This window comes from Suncus etruscus, chromosome 17 (assembly GCF_024139225.1).
Source record: "Suncus etruscus isolate mSunEtr1 chromosome 17, mSunEtr1.pri.cur, whole genome shotgun sequence".
Taxonomy (NCBI): Eukaryota; Metazoa; Chordata; class Mammalia; order Eulipotyphla; family Soricidae; genus Suncus; species Suncus etruscus.
Genome location: NC_064864.1, coordinates 73,649,253 through 73,666,655, shown reverse-complemented (window position 1 = coordinate 73,666,655; position 17,403 = coordinate 73,649,253). Strand labels below are relative to the sequence as shown.

Sequence of the window (17,403 nt, the reverse complement as noted above, 5' to 3'; positions counted from 1 at the left end):
TCCCCCCAAGCCAGGGGCAATTTCTGAGTGCGTAGCTAGGAGTAACCCCTGAGCATCAAACGGGTGTGGCCCGAAAAACCAAAAGAAAGAAAGAAAGAAAGAAAGAAAGAAAGAAAGAAAGAAAGAAAGAAAGAAAGAAAGAAAGAAAGAAAGAAAGAGAGAGAGAGAGAGAGGGAGGGAGGGAGGGAGGGAGGGAGGGAGGGAGGGAGGGAGGGAGGGAAAGAAAGAAAGAAAGAAAGAAAGAAAGAAAGAAAGAAAGAAAGAAAGAAAGAAAGAAAGAAAGAAAGAAAGAAAGAAAGAAAGAAAGAAAGAAAGAAAGAAAGAAAGAAAGAAAGAAAGAAAAAAAGAAAAAAAGAAAGAAAGAAGAAAGAAAAACTCAGTGAATGAACAAGAAAACATTAGGGTCAAGCCTCTCCCACTGACCCTTGGCATGGAGGTGCCCAATAGCAAACCCCAAAATATGCTCCACAAAGCAGAACCATAGAAGCAAAACCAATAACCCACAACACTGGGCCCAGGGTGGGGAAAAGCAATTCCAGATGCACCACATTAATGAGATCAAAGCTGTTTCTCATTGAGAGCCACAGGAAAAAGCCAAAGAAAGAAATCAGCTACAACCATTGGAAAAAGACGCTGAGGAGGCCAGGCTGCAAGGACAGAAGCATATGTTTCGCATGAGGGAGATGTGGGCTTGACCCCTGGCACTGAATCCCATTAAAACCACCGGAAAGGGGGCCGGGCGGTGGCACTAAAGGTAAGGTGCCTGCCTTGCTTGCGCTAGCCTTGGACGGACCGCGGTTCGATCCCCCGGTGTCCCATATGGTCCCCCAAGCCAGGAGCAACTTCTGAGCGCATAGCCAGGAGTAACCCCTGAGCGTTACCGGGTGTGGCCCAAAAACCAAAAAAAAAAAAAAAAAAAAAAAAAACCACCGGAAAGGACCTCTGAGCACCAAAACAGGAACCTTCAACATAGCTAAAAAAAAAAAAGGCCCGGGGCCAGAGAGATAGTAAGTAAGTAAGTAAGTAAGTAAGTAAGTAAGTAAGTAAGTGGTAAGGCATTTGCCTTGCATGCAGAAGGACGGTGGTTCGAATCCCGACATCCCATATGGTCTCCTGAGCCTGCCAGGAGTGATTTCTGAGCACAAAGCCAGGAGTAACCCCTGAGCCCTGCCGGGTGTGACCCCCCCCCCCAAAAATGGCCCAACAAGCAAAATTGAGGGGCTGAAGAACTAGAAGAGCAGGGAAGGCCCAGGGTTTGCTCACAGTGGGCTGTCTGGGCTCTGAGTCCCAACACGTGATCCCCTCCAGGAATAATTCTTTTTTTTTTGGTTTTTGGGCCACACCCAGTAACGCTCAGGGGTTACTCCTGGCTATGCGCTCAGGAGTTGCTCCTGGCTTGGGGGACCATATGGGACACCAGGGGATCGAACCGCGGTCCGTCCAAGGCTAGCGCAGGCAAGGCAGGCACCTTACCTTTAGCGCCACTGCCCGGCCCCAGGAATAATTCTTAAACACAGCCAGGAGTTAACTCTGAACACCACTGTGTGTAGCTCCCCAAAACTCCAAGGACAAAAATGAATGATTAAAACTAGTGGTAGATTTACTAGAGCAAAACTGTAATATAGACATTTTAAATGTAACATCTTAAATATAAAAATGTAACATCTCAAAAAAGTTCACAATTCTAAGGGGCGGGAGTGATAGCATGCAGCCGAACTGGGTACAATCCCCAGCATCCCATCCCATATTGTCTCTCAAGCCTCTAAGAGTGAGTTCTTTTTTTGTTTGTTTGTTTGTTTGTTTGTTTGTTTTTGGGTCACACCTGGCAGCGCTCAGGGGTTACTCCTGGCTCTATGCTCAGAAATTGCTCCTGGCAGGCTCGGCAGACCATATGGGATGCTGGGATTCAAACCACTGTCCTTCTGCGTGCAAGGCAAACACCCTGCCTCCATGCGATCTCTCCAGCCCCTCTTTTTTTTGGGGGGGGCACACATGGTGACGCTCAGGGGTTACTCCTGGCTATGTGCTCAGAAATTGCTCCTGGTTTGGGGACTATATGAGATGCCAGGGGGTTGAACCGCAGTCCATCCTCAGTTAGTGCATGCAAGGCAAAAGCTCTACTGTTTGACATCTGGCTTCCGGTTTCCTCTTTGATTCTGGAGACCAGCTCTTGCCAGGTATGGGGTTTGGGGCGGCCCCATACCGGAGCCCTTCTCCCTAGCCTGGGGCGTGCTGGGAGGCTCCTCCTTGTTTTTTTCCCCTGACTCCAGGCATTCCCTGGGTGCCAGCTCAGATAGCCAGAAGTGGGTTCAGGTGGACTCTTAGTGGTCCTCAGGCTTCCCCCCTCCCTCCGTACTCCAGGGGGAAGGTGCATGGGGAGGAGGGCAGGCAGACATCTGGCTTTCGGTTTCCTCCTTGATTCTGGAAACTAGCTCTTGCCAGGTATGGGGTTTGGGGAGGCCCCATACCGGAGCCCTTCTCCCTCACCTGGGGAGTGCTGGGAGGCTTAGCAGTCCCCCAGCTGTCCCATTTTTTCTCCCTTGGACTTCAGGCCTTCCCTGGATGCCGGTCTAGGTGGACTTTATAGGGGTCAACAGGCTTTCCTTCTACCTCTCCCTACACTAATGGGAATGCGCTTTGGGAGGAGGGCAGGCTGTTGCAGCACTGGCTTATGTTGGGACAGTCACTGGAATTTTTTTCTCCTTGTTTTCCTATTGATAGTATTTTATGCATATATTTTATATATCCATAACATCCATCTTGTATTGTGACCTTGATACTGCCCTACAAAGCTCATTTCTAATATTTTACTGCCTCAGTCCCAACCCTTATTTCCCCCCATCTTCCCATGTAGGTGCAGCTCATGACATGAAGCTCACCACATAGAGTGATAAGTGCAGTTAAAGAAATAACTACACTGAAAACTATCATAACAATGTGAATGAATGAGGGAAAAAGAAAGCCTGTCTCGAGTACAGGTGTGGGTGGGGAGAGGTGTAGGTAGATCTGGGAAATTGGTGGCGGAATGTTGCACTGGTGAAGGGGGGGTGTTCTTTACATGACTGTAATCATGTAAATCATACAACTACAATTATATTTTTAATCACGGTGTTTAAATAAAGATAATTTATATAAAAAAAGTTCATACAACTACATTTATATTTTTAATCACGGTGTTTAAATAAAGATAATTTATATAAAAAAAGTTCTACTGTTTGTGTCACTGCTCCGGCCCTTTTTAATATCTTTATTTAAGCACATTTATTATAGATATGATTGTATTTGGGTTTCAGTCTGAGTACAGAGCCAGGAGGAACCCTTAGAGCACCGCTAGAAGTGGCCCCAAAACAAAACGAAACAAAAATGTTCACAATTCTAAAGGAGAACATGGCAAAGTCAAAAAAATAATGTATAAAATAATAATAGTAGAAACATTAAACAATAGAAGAAAAGACAAGAGACTGGAGAGATAGTATAACTAGGAAAGTGTTTACCTTGCAAGAAAATGATGTGTAGGGGAAAGGGGAAAAAGAGAAAAGTATATGTAAAATAATAATAATAGAAACATCAACACGATGTTGGAGAACTAATACAAATGTGAGGGCATTTGCCATGCACGCAGTCGACGCAGGTTCATATATGGTCCCCCGAGCACTCCCTCTGCCAGGAGTGATTCCTGAGCGCAGTCAGGAGTCAAGCCTGAGCACCACCGTGTATGGCCTGAAACCAAACCAAAGAAAACAAAAATATAGAATGAGCCGGGCGGTGGCGCTCGAGGTAAGGTGCCTGCCTTACCTGCGCTAGCCTAGGAGACGGACCGCGGTTCGATCCCCCGGCGTCCCATATGGTCCCCCAAGCCAGGAGCGACTTCTGAGTGCATAGCCAGGAGTAACCCCTGAGCATTACCGGGTGTGGCCCAAAAACCAAAAAAAAAAAAAAAAAAATAGAATGATGGGACAATCAGATCTGAGGGTAGAGAAGTGGGGCAGGAGGAGCAGAGATCCTGTGTCACATCTGGCACCTGAAGTGACAGTGGTCTGTAAGGCTGTGGTGACTCCTCCCAAATCATCAACCACCTGACTGGGAGTAGTCAAGAGACTCAATATATAGGCACTTGGAGGCCTTGATCTCAGGCTGAGATGCACCATCAGACAGCCTGAGGATCGAGATGCAGCAGTCAGATGTCAGAGATAGGCACAATCAGACTGTCAGGTGACAGAGGCACAGCACAACCAGGCAGTCAGAGGGTAGAGACAAATGAGGACCACAGACTCGCTGGAGCCTCAAGTCAGAAACTTTGGTATCCGAGACAATGGGTTATTTGGTTGGTTTGGGTAGGGGCCTCTCCACTGCAGTGCTCAGAGCTGACTCCTGGCTCTGTACTCAGAAAAACATATAGCTATGTGCAAAGGAAGCAGCTTCCCAGCTATACTATGGCTTCGGACCCTCCAAAAAACTGTGGAGGTCAAACAAGGGTGGATACATGACAGGAGTGAAAAGGAAAGACCCTCAGTGATAGTCTGACATGTAGAAGAACTTTTCTTCAAAAGTGAAGGTGTCTGACCTAGGACAGACTGCGGTTCAATCCCTTGGCATCCCCTATAGTCTCCCAAGCCAGGAGCAACCCTGAGCATCAGCGGGTGTGCCCCCCCCCAAAAAAAAAAAACGGTGAAGGAGAAATAAAAGTATTTCACCAAGGGTTGGTTGGTTCAAATCCCGGTGTCCCATATGGTCCCCCGTGCCTGCCAGGAGCTATTTCTGAGCAGACAGCCAGGAGTAACCCCTGAGCACTGCCGGGTGTGGCTCAAAAACAAAACAAACAAACAAAAAGTATTTCAAAATAAAAGCTATTTGAGGAAGTGGACACTAGTGCTCCTGTGAGAACTGCTCTCTGGAACCTTCAAGATGAAATGAAGGACACTTGCTGGGACCTCAGAGCCTGTGAAGATATAAAGCTCTCAATTCGCTCACTCACTCTCTCACCCACTAACTCATGTTAGGGTTCAAGTTGACACCCATGTCAGCACTGAAAGTCAAAGGCCACCTCCAATAATGCAAGTTGCAAAAAGGAGTTTATTCGGTTAACCGAAGTCCATGCCTCATCCAACTAAGGGAGTTTTTGCAAGGGCCCTGAGTCAAATCTTCAAGCAGTTTCTATAAAAATCACAAGCAGTATCAGTACAATCATTGCATAGATGTCTTAATTAATCACTGATTTTTCTTTTTCTTTCTTTCTCTTTCTTTCTTTCTTTCTTTCTTTCTTTCTTTCTTTCTTTCTTTCTTTCTTTTTCTTTCTTTCTTTCTTTCTTTCTCTTTCTCTTTCTTCTTTCTTTCTTTCTTTCTCTTTCTTTCTTTCTCTTTCTTTCTCTCTCTCTTTCTTTCTTTCTCTCTCTTTCTCTCTCTCTTTCTTTCTTTCTTTCTTTCTTTCTTTCTTTCTTTCTTTCTTTCTTTCTTTCTTTCTTTCTTTCTTTCTTTCTTTCTTCTTTCTTTCTTTCTTCTTTCTTTCTTTTTCTTTCTTTCGTCACACACTCGGCGGCTCTCAGAGGTTACTCCTGGCTCTGCACTCAGAAATTGCTCCTGGCAGGCTTGGGGGACCATATGGGATGCCGGAATTCTAACGTGGGTCCATCCTTTGTTGGACACACGCAAGGCAAATGCCTTACTGCTGTGCTATCGCTCTGGCCCTAATCACTGTTTTTTTCTAGCTCAACTTTGGTTATCTAAGGATACCCTGATTCAAATTTTGGTTGTCTAGGGTTACTCTGATTCAAACTTTGGTTAAGAAAGCCTTTTCAGATAGAACATTTCAAGCTCACCCAACCCCTAGTTTCTTATTCTTGGAGAGCACCAACTTTGGTTTTATTTCTGAGTTAACTCTTTTTCTGTTTTCAGCTAGGAGTAGAAAAGTACATTTTACTAGGGTTGGGCTCATCTTAGTCTAGAGTTCCTTATCATGAACTGGGGGGGAGCAGATTTTTGGTCTTTACACTTGCTCTCTTCTCTTACTGACTCTTATTTACTCACTCTCTCACTCACTTACTCACTCACTCTCTCAAGGCCACACCAGCATGATAGTTTGCACAAGTCTTTTTGCTGTGTTTCATCTTGATGAAGATGGACGCACTGGGCCAAGCTTGAGTTCAGAATCCTTTTTAGGCTGCAGGGCAACTACGCTTCACACGGGAGGTAAAGTGCAACCCCTTCCCACTATTTAGGGTCTGTAGAGGCAAAAACCCAAGCAGGTGTTTCAGGGAGTTTCTGCCATAAGCAAGGCAGCCTTGACAGAGCCAATATCTTCAATTAGTGAGCAGGGCATTAATCTGAGATTGCACAGTATGGGCTGATGGTGTTCACTGGAGACTAGCTGGGGGAGGTCTCTGTAAGAAGAAAACCCGTAATTGTGAAACTACAATAATGTTCCTTATTTTTTTGTTTGTTTCTGTTTTAGGGCCACAATCTCTGAGGTTACACTCAGAGGTTACACCTTGCTCTGTGCTCAGAAATCACTCCTGGCAGGCTCAGGGGATCATCTGGGATGCTGAGGATTGAACCAGTGTTGGCCTCATGCATGGCAAACGCCCTCCACTCTGTACTGTCGCTTTAGCCCCAGTTTTGTTCACTTTCTTTTTTTTTTTTTTTTTTTTGGTTTTTGGGCCACACCCGGTGATGCTCAGGGGTTACTCCTGGCTATGCGCTCAGAAGTCGCTCCTGGCTTGGGGGACCATATGGGACGCCGGGGGATCGAACCGCAGTCCGTCCTAGGCTAGCGCAGGTAAGGCAGGCACCTTACCTTTAGCGCCACCGCCCGGCCCCAGTTTTGTTCACTTTCGAAAATACTTTCAAATACACTTACAGAAAAGAACGACCCCAGTGAAAATTTACATGTAACTTTGTAACCCCAAATCTTAGTTTTCTCATACTTAGTGAAAGGTGCAGTTTTTGGTTTGGGGTCACATCTGGCAGTGCCCAGTGGTTAGCCCCAGCTCAGTGTTCAAGGGTCCATCTGGAGGCAGTGTGGGCAAACCCAGGTTCCTGTCTGCAAAGCTTGCCCAGCCCTTCAGGAGAGATTTTGTTTGTTTGTTTGTTTTCTTTTGTGGTTTTTTTTTTTAGCATAGAAGTAGGAATAACCCTTAAGTACTGCTGGGTGTGGCCTCTTCCCCAAAAGAAATTTACCTAATCATAAAAGAAAACGTTAGGGAATAAAATAAGGCACCATAAAGGTATAGGGCACCTAGAAAACAACACAGTAGCAAACTCTCCTTATGTAATTCTTTACTTTAAATAAAAAGGATTAAACTGTTTAATCAAAAGGCAAGTTTGGTGAAGTGGCTAAAACCATCAGATCCCATTCTGGTTCCTGAGAGACCAGCAGCATGAAGGTGAAAGGAGAAGAGAAACTGTGCAAGCCAAATCCCAGCCTGGTCAGACTACCGCATCTTTCTTGTCACAAGGACCTTCACAAGAATCTTCTCCTTGGGGCCGGAGAGATAGCATGGAAGTAAGGCATTTGCCTTGCATGCAGAAGGATGGTGATTTGAATCCAGGCATGCCATATGGTTCCCCCGAACCTGCTAGGAGCAATTTCTGAGTGTAGAGCCAGGAGCGCTGCTGGGTGTGACCCAAAAACAAAACAAAACAAAACAAAACAAAACAAAAGAATCTTCTCCAGGGGTCGGAGAGATAGCATGGAGGTAAGGCATTTGCCTTTCATGCAGGAGGTCATCAGTTCGAATTCCGGCGCCCCATATGGTCCCCCGTGCCTGCCAGGAGCAATTTCTGAGCCTGGAGCCAGGAATAACCCCTGAGCACTGCTGGGTGTGACCCAAAAACCACAAAAAAAAAAAAAAAAAAAAAAAAGAATCTTCTCCAGAGTCTCATGCTGCCAGATTTCAGAGCTTATGATGAAGCTAAAATAGCCAAGATAATTTGAAAGACATGGATATCACAGGGCCAGAGTCATGGCACAGTGGGGAGGGTGTCTGTCTTACATGTAACCGACCTAGGTTCTATCCCCAGGTGTTGCAAGTCAGTCCCTGAAGAGGTTGACTGATAGAGGGATGGAGGATAAGGCCTTTCTCTTCCAGCTCGGAGCATGTGTCTGCCAACCTGTCTAGCCAACGGTTCTGAGGTGAAACGGCAGGTAAACAGCTTGCAGACAGTCAGGCTTGTGGAAATATCAGCTTTATTCAGTGGACAAGACTGAAGTCCAAAGACTCAGCCTCAGTTCCAGTCAAAAAGCCCCGGCCTTCCACAGACCCTTGTTTTTATCCCCCAGAATCAGGTACCACCCAATGTGGGATCAGATACCAACCAATGGTGGAAGCAGAATCAGGTACTACCCTAGGGTGGGGGCAGAATGCCAGGTCACACCCTAGGGTAGGGCACAATCACCGATCAGGTTAGGGTGAGTAACATAGTAATCCCCTAAAATATTTACATACACAACACCCAGGCATCCCACTGTGTCCCCCCAGCATCTCCAGAAGTCAAGGAGTAACCATTGAACACTCAAGTGTTTTGTGACCCTCAAAACAAAAACAAAACCAAAAAGTCATCTCTGACTCAGGGTATCTTGGGTCTACACTGTTACTGGACAGACAGAGTCACTCTTGTCCCTCCAAGCCAAAGCTACAGGGACACAGGGACAGGGTGGGCAGACAGGACCGAATCGTTGAGCACAGCCTCACAGAGCTAGGCCTGGTGGGCCATGCAGCGTTGCACTGGTCCCTGTGTGGCCCAGAATTTCTGTCAGGGATGTCATTGCCTGGCCTCACCCCCCACTCCCCCACCCTCTGTCTCCACGTTGAGGTTGCCATAGGAACCAGCCTTCAAAGTGCTTTCCCACTTCCAGCTTTGTTGACCTCTCATTGAGTCACATTGTCACTGAAGATTTATAAGGCAGAAAAGGCGAACATGGTTTACCTCAGGGCTATTTTGGGGAAGTGGCTGCTTTTCCTGTTCATGAACAGAAAATAGAAAATAGGCTGCCTGGGGAAGTCAGTGACAAGCTGGGGACAGTGACTTCGTGCTGGAGAGCCTGAGCTCAACTGGGCTAGCAAGATGCTTCCCATCCCTGGCCAGAGATAGACACAATGTTACCTGTGTGTTTGAAGTGCAGGGCCATGAGAAAAGATTGCTTTTAAAATAACATGGCAAATTATAAAAATTCCATTTAGGGGCGAAGCTATAGCACAGCAGGGAGTGTGTTTGTCTCACATGTGGCCGATTTGGGTTCCATTTCTGGCAACCTATATGGTTCCCAAGTCTGCCAGGAGTGATTCCTGACCACAGAGCCAAAAACAAACCAACAGACTGTTGAATTACTGGTCCCTTCCTAATCAGTATTCACTCCACCCTAGGGTGTGAAGTGATGATGGGATTATTGGATTATTCAGTATTTGGTAGTTCTGTCCACCCTAGGGTGTGGCCTGGTTCTTGTTAATAAAAGCAGGGATCTGAGGAAGGCAGGCATTCATTCTTCAGTCTTCCTCCACTAAACTGCCTCCCTTCTTAGGAACAGAAGGCTTGGGTGGTGGGATTCCTGCCTTGAGTGCTAGATTTTCTGAATCTATTTCTTGTACCTTTTCACTGTGTGGATTATTTTCTTCGTCAGCGTTTGCTTCCAGATCCACGTCTCACCATATCCTCATTTTGGAGCCTGGGACTCTACTTATAACAGATAAAAAAAATTCAGTTAAACAAAAAAGGAACTAACTGGAGAAAGGCAGCTCAGAGAATGGGAGGAAATATTTGCATATTATATCTGGGAAGGGATTCATATCAGATTATGGAGATAACTCAACAATAGCAACCAGTAGATTTGAAAATGGGAAAATTGGGTGAGAACCATAGCACAGTGGGGAGGGCATTTTCCTGGTACATGGCTGACCCAAGTTCCATTCCTGGCATCCCACATAGACTCCAAACACAGGAATGATCCCTGAACACAGAGCCAAAGTAAGCCCTGAGCACAGCCAGATATGATCCCAAAATTCAAAAAAAAAAAATTTTTTTTTCAAAAAAAAAAAATGCAGCCACTCAGGACTTACTTCTAGCTCTGTGCTCAGAAATCACTCCTAGCAGACTTGGGGTGATGCATAGCAGACTATGGATGCTGGGGATTGAACCCGGGGCTGCCAAATGCAAGGCAAATGTCCTCCCTGCTGTGCTATCACTTATGCCCCAGTACCATGCTTTTTCTGCAAACAAAACCCCCTCAAGAGAGATGAGAATAGACTCTGCATTCAGCATTCAGGATAAAGCGTTTGCTCCTGGTCTGTTCATGTGGGAACCTCCATTCACCATATACTGTTTAATTTTAAATCTCTGACATCTATTTTATTTCTACATGAATTAATCACCGGCTTCCCATATGGTCCCCGAGACTAATTTCTGATGCAGAGCCAGGAGTGACCCCTGAGCACTGCTAGGTGTGGCCTCCTCAGAAAAAGAAGAGAAAAAGAGAAGTACTGTCTTTCATTGTTACTGATAAATTTGTAGCTATAATTTCAATTTGGGTTTTATTTTTTATTTGATTTTTTTTTTGGTTTTTGGGCCACACCTGGCGGTGCTCAGGGGTTACTCCTGGCTGTCTGCTCAGAAATAGCTCCTGGGGGGCCGGGCGGTGGCGCTGGAGGTAAGGTGCCTGCCTTACCTGCGCTAGCCTAGGAGACGGACCGCGGTTCGATCCCCCGGCGTCCCATATGGTCCCCCAAGCCAGGAGCGACTTCTGAGCGCATAGCCAGGAGTAACCCCTGAGCGTTACCAGGTGTGGCCCAAAAAAAAAAAAAAAAAAAAAAAGAAATAGCTCCTGGCAGGCACGGGGGACCATATGGGACACCGGGATTCGAACCAACCACCTTTGGTCCTGGATCGGCTGCTTGCGAGGCAAACACCGCTGTGCTATCTCTCCGGGCCCTTATTTTTTTATTTGATTTATTGTTTGTTTTGGGTCACACCCAGGGTTACTCTCTGCTCTGTGCTCAGAAATCACTCCTGGCAGGCTCAGGGGACGGTATGTGATGCCAGAATGAGCTGCATGTAAGGCAAAAGCCCTCCCCACTATGCTATTCTCTGGTCCCAGAGAAAAAGTCTTTGAACTGTCGTAGTAGCTCTAGACCCTAAATTTGAATGCCTCTTATTTTCACAAATGAAAAGAACAACCAGAGCATTGCAGGTAAGTGTCAGATACTATCCTTAGAATTAAATCCCACTTCCCAGACCTTCAGAATCTAGTCTTTGCTCACCCAGCCTCACTCAGTTCTCACCACTGAAAATTCCCCTCAGGGATGAACATCCTACATTTTTTTCCCTTTTTTCAATCACAGAGAATAGTTGGTGAATTCTTAGAAAACCTTATTGAAGTACATCTCTACTGTTACACATTACAGTGGTCTCTTTACTTCTTCCTTGGTGTTTTTTGAATGCTGAAATACATTTTTAAAAATTAGGGGTCGGAAAGATAGCATGGAGGTAAGGCGTTTGCCTATCATGCAGAAGGTCCGCGGTTCGAATCCCGGCGTCCCATATGGTCCCCCGAGCCTGCCAGGAGCAATTTCTGAGCATAGAGCCAGGAGTAACCCCTGAGCGCTGCTGGGTGTGACCCAAAAACAAAAAACAAAAAAAAGAAAAAAAGAAATTAAAAATTAAAGCATAGTAAGAGTTAAAAAGTTGTTGGGGCTGGAGCAATAGCACAGCAGGTAGGACATTTACTTTGCAAGCAGCCAACCCAGGTTCAATCCCTGGCATCCCATATGGTCCCCCGAGCCTCCCAGGAGTGATTTCTGAGCACAGAGCCAGAAGTGATTCTTGAGCGCTGCCAGGTGTGGCCCAAAAGCCAAAAGAAAAAAAAGTTGTTGATGATAATGATTGATTTCCAGTCATACAATGTTCCAACACCTGTCCTTTCACCAGTGCGCATTTACTGCCAACTGTAAATGAAGCTGGTAAGGTCAGATCCCAAGATGTAAAAATCACTGATGAGTTCAGAGTCGCTGGTGAAGTCTAAGTCTCAGGCTGTAGAAGTCCCTGGTGAGGTCAGATCTCAGGTGAATAGAGCACTCACAAAGGAGCATCCACCAGCCACTTTGGGAGAGTGACTTAATTTATTGGGAGATGGATATTTATATTAAGGGAGTGTAAGGTGTGGATTCTCTCAACCAATCAGGTAGGACGTGAGAGGGGTTTACAACAGGGTATGTGCTTCTGTGTTTAAGGAAAAAAGGGTAAGAGATGGGCCGGGCGGTGGCGCTAAAGGTAAGGTGTCTGCCTTGCCTGCGCTAGCCTTGGACGGACCGCGGTTCGATCCCCCGGTGTCCCATATGGTCCCCCAAGCCAGGAGCAACTTCTGAGCACATAGCCAGGAGTAACCCCTGAGCATTACCGGGTGTGGCCCCCCCCCCAAAAAAAAAAGGGTAAGAGATTAGGGAAAACAAGATGTGTGCTCTGGATGTTAAAACAGAAAGCGTGCTTAAGGTGATTTGCTACACCTTCCCCTTCTTAACTTTATAGAAAAATGCAGAAATATGAAATAAAACAAAGTAATTCTTGCCCCAAGGTTCTAAGAAAAAGGCAGATGTCTCTATCTAAAAGACAATAGGGTTGGCAGTTTTTTGCATAGGCACAGCAAAAGTAGGGTGTTGTGTATGTAAACATTTCCATGGGATTATTATGTTACTGATCCTACCTTGATTCGTGATTGTGCCCTACCCTAGAGTGTGACCTGGCATTCTGCTCCCACCACAGGGTGGTACCTGATTCTGCTCCCACCCTAGGGTACCTGATTATGATGTGTAAAAGCAAGGGTCTATGGAAGGCTGGGGCTTTTTCTCTGGAGCTTATTCTGGGGCTTTTGGCTTCAGCCTTATTGACAGAATAAAGCTGATATCTTCTGAAGCCTGACTGCCTGTTAGCTTTAAACCCACCGCATTCACCTCAGAACCGCTGGCTGAACAGGGTGACAGATGGTGATCTGAGCTGGAGAAGAAAGAACTCATCTTCCATCCCTCCATCAGTCAATCCCATCAAGGGTTGTTCTGCAACAGCAGGGGAAAATAGAAAGAAAAACTGGCACTGCAGCTCCACTTCCGCTTCTGCGCACTGCAGGTCCGGGAGGACGCGGCCCCGGCTATGGCTGCTTCCCGATTACCCCCAGCGACGCTAACGCTGAAGCAGTTCATGAGAAGGCAACAAGTTCTTCTCCTCTATAGAAGAATTTTGCAAGCAATTCGGAAAGTTCCAAATGATTCTGATCGCAGATACTTAAGGGATTGGGCAAAGGAAGAATTCAAAAGAAACAAAAATGCCACTGAGGAGGATACGATCCGGATGATAACTCAAGGCAATCTGCAGCTCAAAGAGTTAGAGCAAACACTTGCTTTAGCAAAATCCTAGCTATTGCATTATTTTTTGTTTTGGGCAGCCCCAGTTAAAGTCAGACTGTTTCTATGCAATATACTTGGGCAAAATACCAGAAGATGAAGCTTATCAACTCACAGAGAGCAAAGGAAAGTGCAGCAGGATATTTGCATTAGCACTAAAAAATATCCCTGTGGGGCCTGAGCGATAGCATAGCGGGGACGGTGTTTGCCTTGCATGCAGCCAACACAGAACATACCAGGATTCAATTTCCCTGCATCCCATCTAAACCTGCAGGAGCAATTTCTGAGTGCAAAGCCAGGAGTAATCCCTGAGTGCCACAGGGTGGGGCCTGTGTATATATATATATATACACACACATATATGTATATACATATATGTATATATGTATATATATGTTTTTTTAAATATATTTATGTCCTGTATTTTGAAAGTGTAAAAAAAAAACAAAAAAAACTTTTGGCCTAAAAACAGGGTATCCCTACCCACAAAGCATCCTGCTATAGACAAACTCAGGCTCCGGGCATACTAAATTTGTCTAACCCCCAAAGTCTTTCATCATGGTCCCAGGAAAAGTTCTCCTCAATCATGTCTGTTGCTGTCAAGCTTCAGTAATTAGAGATTTTGGTGTATGCACAGAGCCCATGTTGAAGTCAGTGTGTCTTGAAGTATCTCCTGGTATCATCTCGCCATTAAGTGGCAAGGCAGGGAAATTATCTGCCTTGAAAACGAGTCATTGCTGATATCCAAGGAGTCCTTAGGGTGGCATATGAGCCCAAGGAGGGCAAGTAGGTGACAAGGCAGTTCTAGGGCCTGTCCTGGTAGAAGGTTGATTCCAAGTGTAGGTGCAGAAAACTATGCTGAATCCAAATATGGAACCCAAGGTTCAGGGATGATCAGCTGATGTCCAAGTGACTGAAGCCTAGGTGAAGCACTTTGGCAAGTGTTCAGGGTAAAGGGGCCCCCCTGTAACAAAAAAGTTTGGATTCTCATCACTAATGGATAGTAACTGCTCTCTATATCTAAAATTTCCCCTATTTAATGTGCCCATGCAAAAAGAACAGTGCCATAGGCTACTATTGGAGCCTAAGGGGAAACAATAAACCAAAGAACCCCTATAAACTAGTTCTATTAAAACCACAAAACTCAAAGGATAGCATCTAGAACAGGGGTTTCAAACTCAATTTATCTGGGGGCCGCAGGAGGCAAAGTCAGGGTGAGGCAGGGCCGCATAAGGGATTTCACCAAAAAAAAAAAGTCCTCAAACGTCATTATTAACAGTTTTAATTATTTCTTCTGAACATGAATAGAACATTGAGTGAGATCATGAACAGTTCTTCTGAACATGGCATCTTTTGCCTATTCCTTGCTGCCAGAGACTTGACAGCGCTTCTCACAAATCTGAACCACATTTGGCTTTAGAGAGGAAGCAGTTGAGACCCTCAGTATGGCTTGAAGATGATCATCATTAAGTCTAGACCTGTACTTTGACTTATTGAAGTTCAATGTGGAAAATAACTTTTCACACAAAAATGTGCTCCCCAGTGGCGTTTGCCTTGCAAGCAGCCATTCCAGGACCAAAGGTGGTTGGTTCAAATCCCGGTGTCCCATATGGTCTCCCGTGCCTGCCAGGAGCTATTTCTGAGCAGACAGCCAGGAGTAACCCCTGAGCACCGCCAGGTGTGGCCCAAAAACCACAAAAAAAAATAATGTGCTCCCAAAAAGGCACATGGTGCACTTGAACATTCAGGAAAGCTTAGGGAAGCTAGGGGGCAATTCTCTCAAAAATTGCCATGCATGTCTGCTTTTCCACTAATCTCCCTGAACTTGGCTTTGAGATCAGAGTTACATTGCAGATCAATGAGCTCCATTTGAAGCACAGGAGGGGCATCTTGCACATCAAAGGAAAAGGGGTCCACAAAAATTTGGAAAGTGGCTCTGTGCTTTTTGAAGTCTGTAAATCTGGGATCAAATTCCTTCCCTAGCTTAAAAATAGCATCAACATATTTCTCACCACTGAATGGTATGCCTGCATCCACAAGTTCCTTGCATACTGGGAAATGGCAAAGGTTTATCTGAGAGAGCTGGGATTTCCATAACACAAGTTTTGTGGAGAATGCTCTCATGTTGTCATAGGCAGCACTGATAAGCTGCCCCGGGCCTTGTAACATCTTGTTTAGTACATTCAGCTTATGTGTGATGTCAACAAGAAAAGCTAAGTCCATGAGCCATTTGTGATCACTCAACTCAGAAACAGCATTCCCATCCTTCTCCATGAAGGCTCACTTCTTCTCTCAACTCAAAAAATCTTTTCAGGACATTTCCCCTGCTGAGCCAACATACCTCAGAGAAATAGAGCACATCTCCATATCCTGACTCCATTTCCTCTAAAAAGCACGGAACCTCCTGTGCTTTAAGCCCCTGGATCTGATTTGGTTGATGCATTTCACAACAGACATCACATTGTCACATGGCAGGAATTTACTGCAAAGGGCCTGCTGATGGATAATGCAGTGAAGAGCAATGGCCTTCTCTACACCCTCCTCTTCAAGTTTTTTTTTGAACAAGTGCCACCAGTCCATTTTTCCTCCCTGTCATCGATGGTGCTCCATCAGTTATTATTTTAACAAACCCCTTCCATGGCAAACCTGCATTCTCAATGGCATCACAAAGATGCTGAAATATCTCATTAGCAGTGGTCTGGCCATGCATTGGAATTATTGTGAGCAGCTCCTCTGTCAATTCAAAATTGCAATCAACACCACAGACATAAATTGTGAGCTGCGCAGTGTCTGTTATATCTGTGCCCTCGTCAAGAGCAACTGAGTATGCATCAAAACATTTGGCTTTCTCACACAGTTGATGATAAATGTCACTTAACATGTCAGAAATGCGCTCTGCCACAGTGTTGGCAGAAAGGCTGATTTTGCTAAACTGACCTTTCTTTTCCAGACAGATAATACTTGCAGCCTGTAACATGCATTTTTTTTTTTTTAACAAACTCTCCTTCTGTGAATGGTTTCCCTGCCTTAGCAATCATCTCACTAAGCATGTAACAAGCTTCGACTGATGCAACATTCTCTTTGGTTGCTTTCTTTTTTTTGGTTTTTGGGCCACACCCGGTGATGCTCAGGGGTTACTCCTGGCTATGCGCTCAGAAGTCGCTCCTGGCTTGGGGGACCATATGGGATGCCGGGGGATCGAACCGCGGTCCGTCCAAGGCTAGCGCAGGCAAGGCAGACACCTTACCATTAGCGCCACCGCCCGGCCCCTCTTTGGTTGCTTTCTTGAAAAAATTTTGTTGCCTCATTAGACATGCTTTAAGACTGGCAACCTGCTTGGCTCTCTCATTTCCTTGATATTTTGCACATTCCTCAGCATGTTTAGTTGAATAATGGCGTTTCAAGTTGTATTCCTTGTGCACTGCAACTTTCTCTGAGCAAATAAGATGTGGGGATGCCCCTGTGCTCAACAAAGAAATACTGCGTCTCCCACTTTTCCTGAAATTGTCTGTGCTCGTCATCAATCTTTCTCTTCACTGCAGGCTTTGATGAAGTCATGATGAAGGTATGACAAAATCTAATTCTTTTTTTTTTTTTTTTGGTTTTTGGGCCACACCCGGCAATGCTCAGGGGTGACTCCTGGCTGTCTGCTCAGAAATAGCTCCTGGCAGGCACGGGGGACCATATGGGACACCGGGATTCGAACCAACCACCTTTGGTCCTGGATCGGCTGCTTGCAAGGCAAACGCTGCTGTGCTATCTCTCCGGGCCCACAAAATCTAATTCTGTAATAAACTTCTCTCCCTTCTCTTCCTTACACCTCCGATAATGCAAGGGACAGTGGGCAGGAGCAGCGAAAATGACGTCTGTGCTAGGCGCAAAGTATTTGCAATTATTCGCTTACTGAATATTCGCAATAAAAAAATCGCATTAGTAAGAAAAAAAATCACAAAAAATCACATTAAACATTTGCATACCATGAACGGAACTGCTCGAGGTATGTGAATGTTTAATGCGATTTTTT

At 45.5% G+C, this 17,403-nt stretch overlaps 1 protein-coding gene across 1 annotated transcript; it reads left to right on the top strand.

The window, feature by feature from the left end:
• The first annotated feature begins 13,128 nt into the window (after positions 1-13,128).
• LOC126033362 (LYR motif-containing protein 2-like) lies at positions 13,129-13,392 on the top strand. The gene has a single exon (XM_049790371.1). It carries the CDS (start codon positions 13,129-13,131, stop codon positions 13,390-13,392), a length of 264 nt encoding a protein of 87 aa, XP_049646328.1.
• Positions 13,393-17,403: the final 4,011 nt, after the last annotated feature.

Coding starts and splice junctions, on each gene's coding strand:
- LOC126033362 (XM_049790371.1), top strand. CDS start 13,129: ATGGCTGCTTCCCGATTACCCCCAGCGACGCTAACGCTGAAGCAGTTC.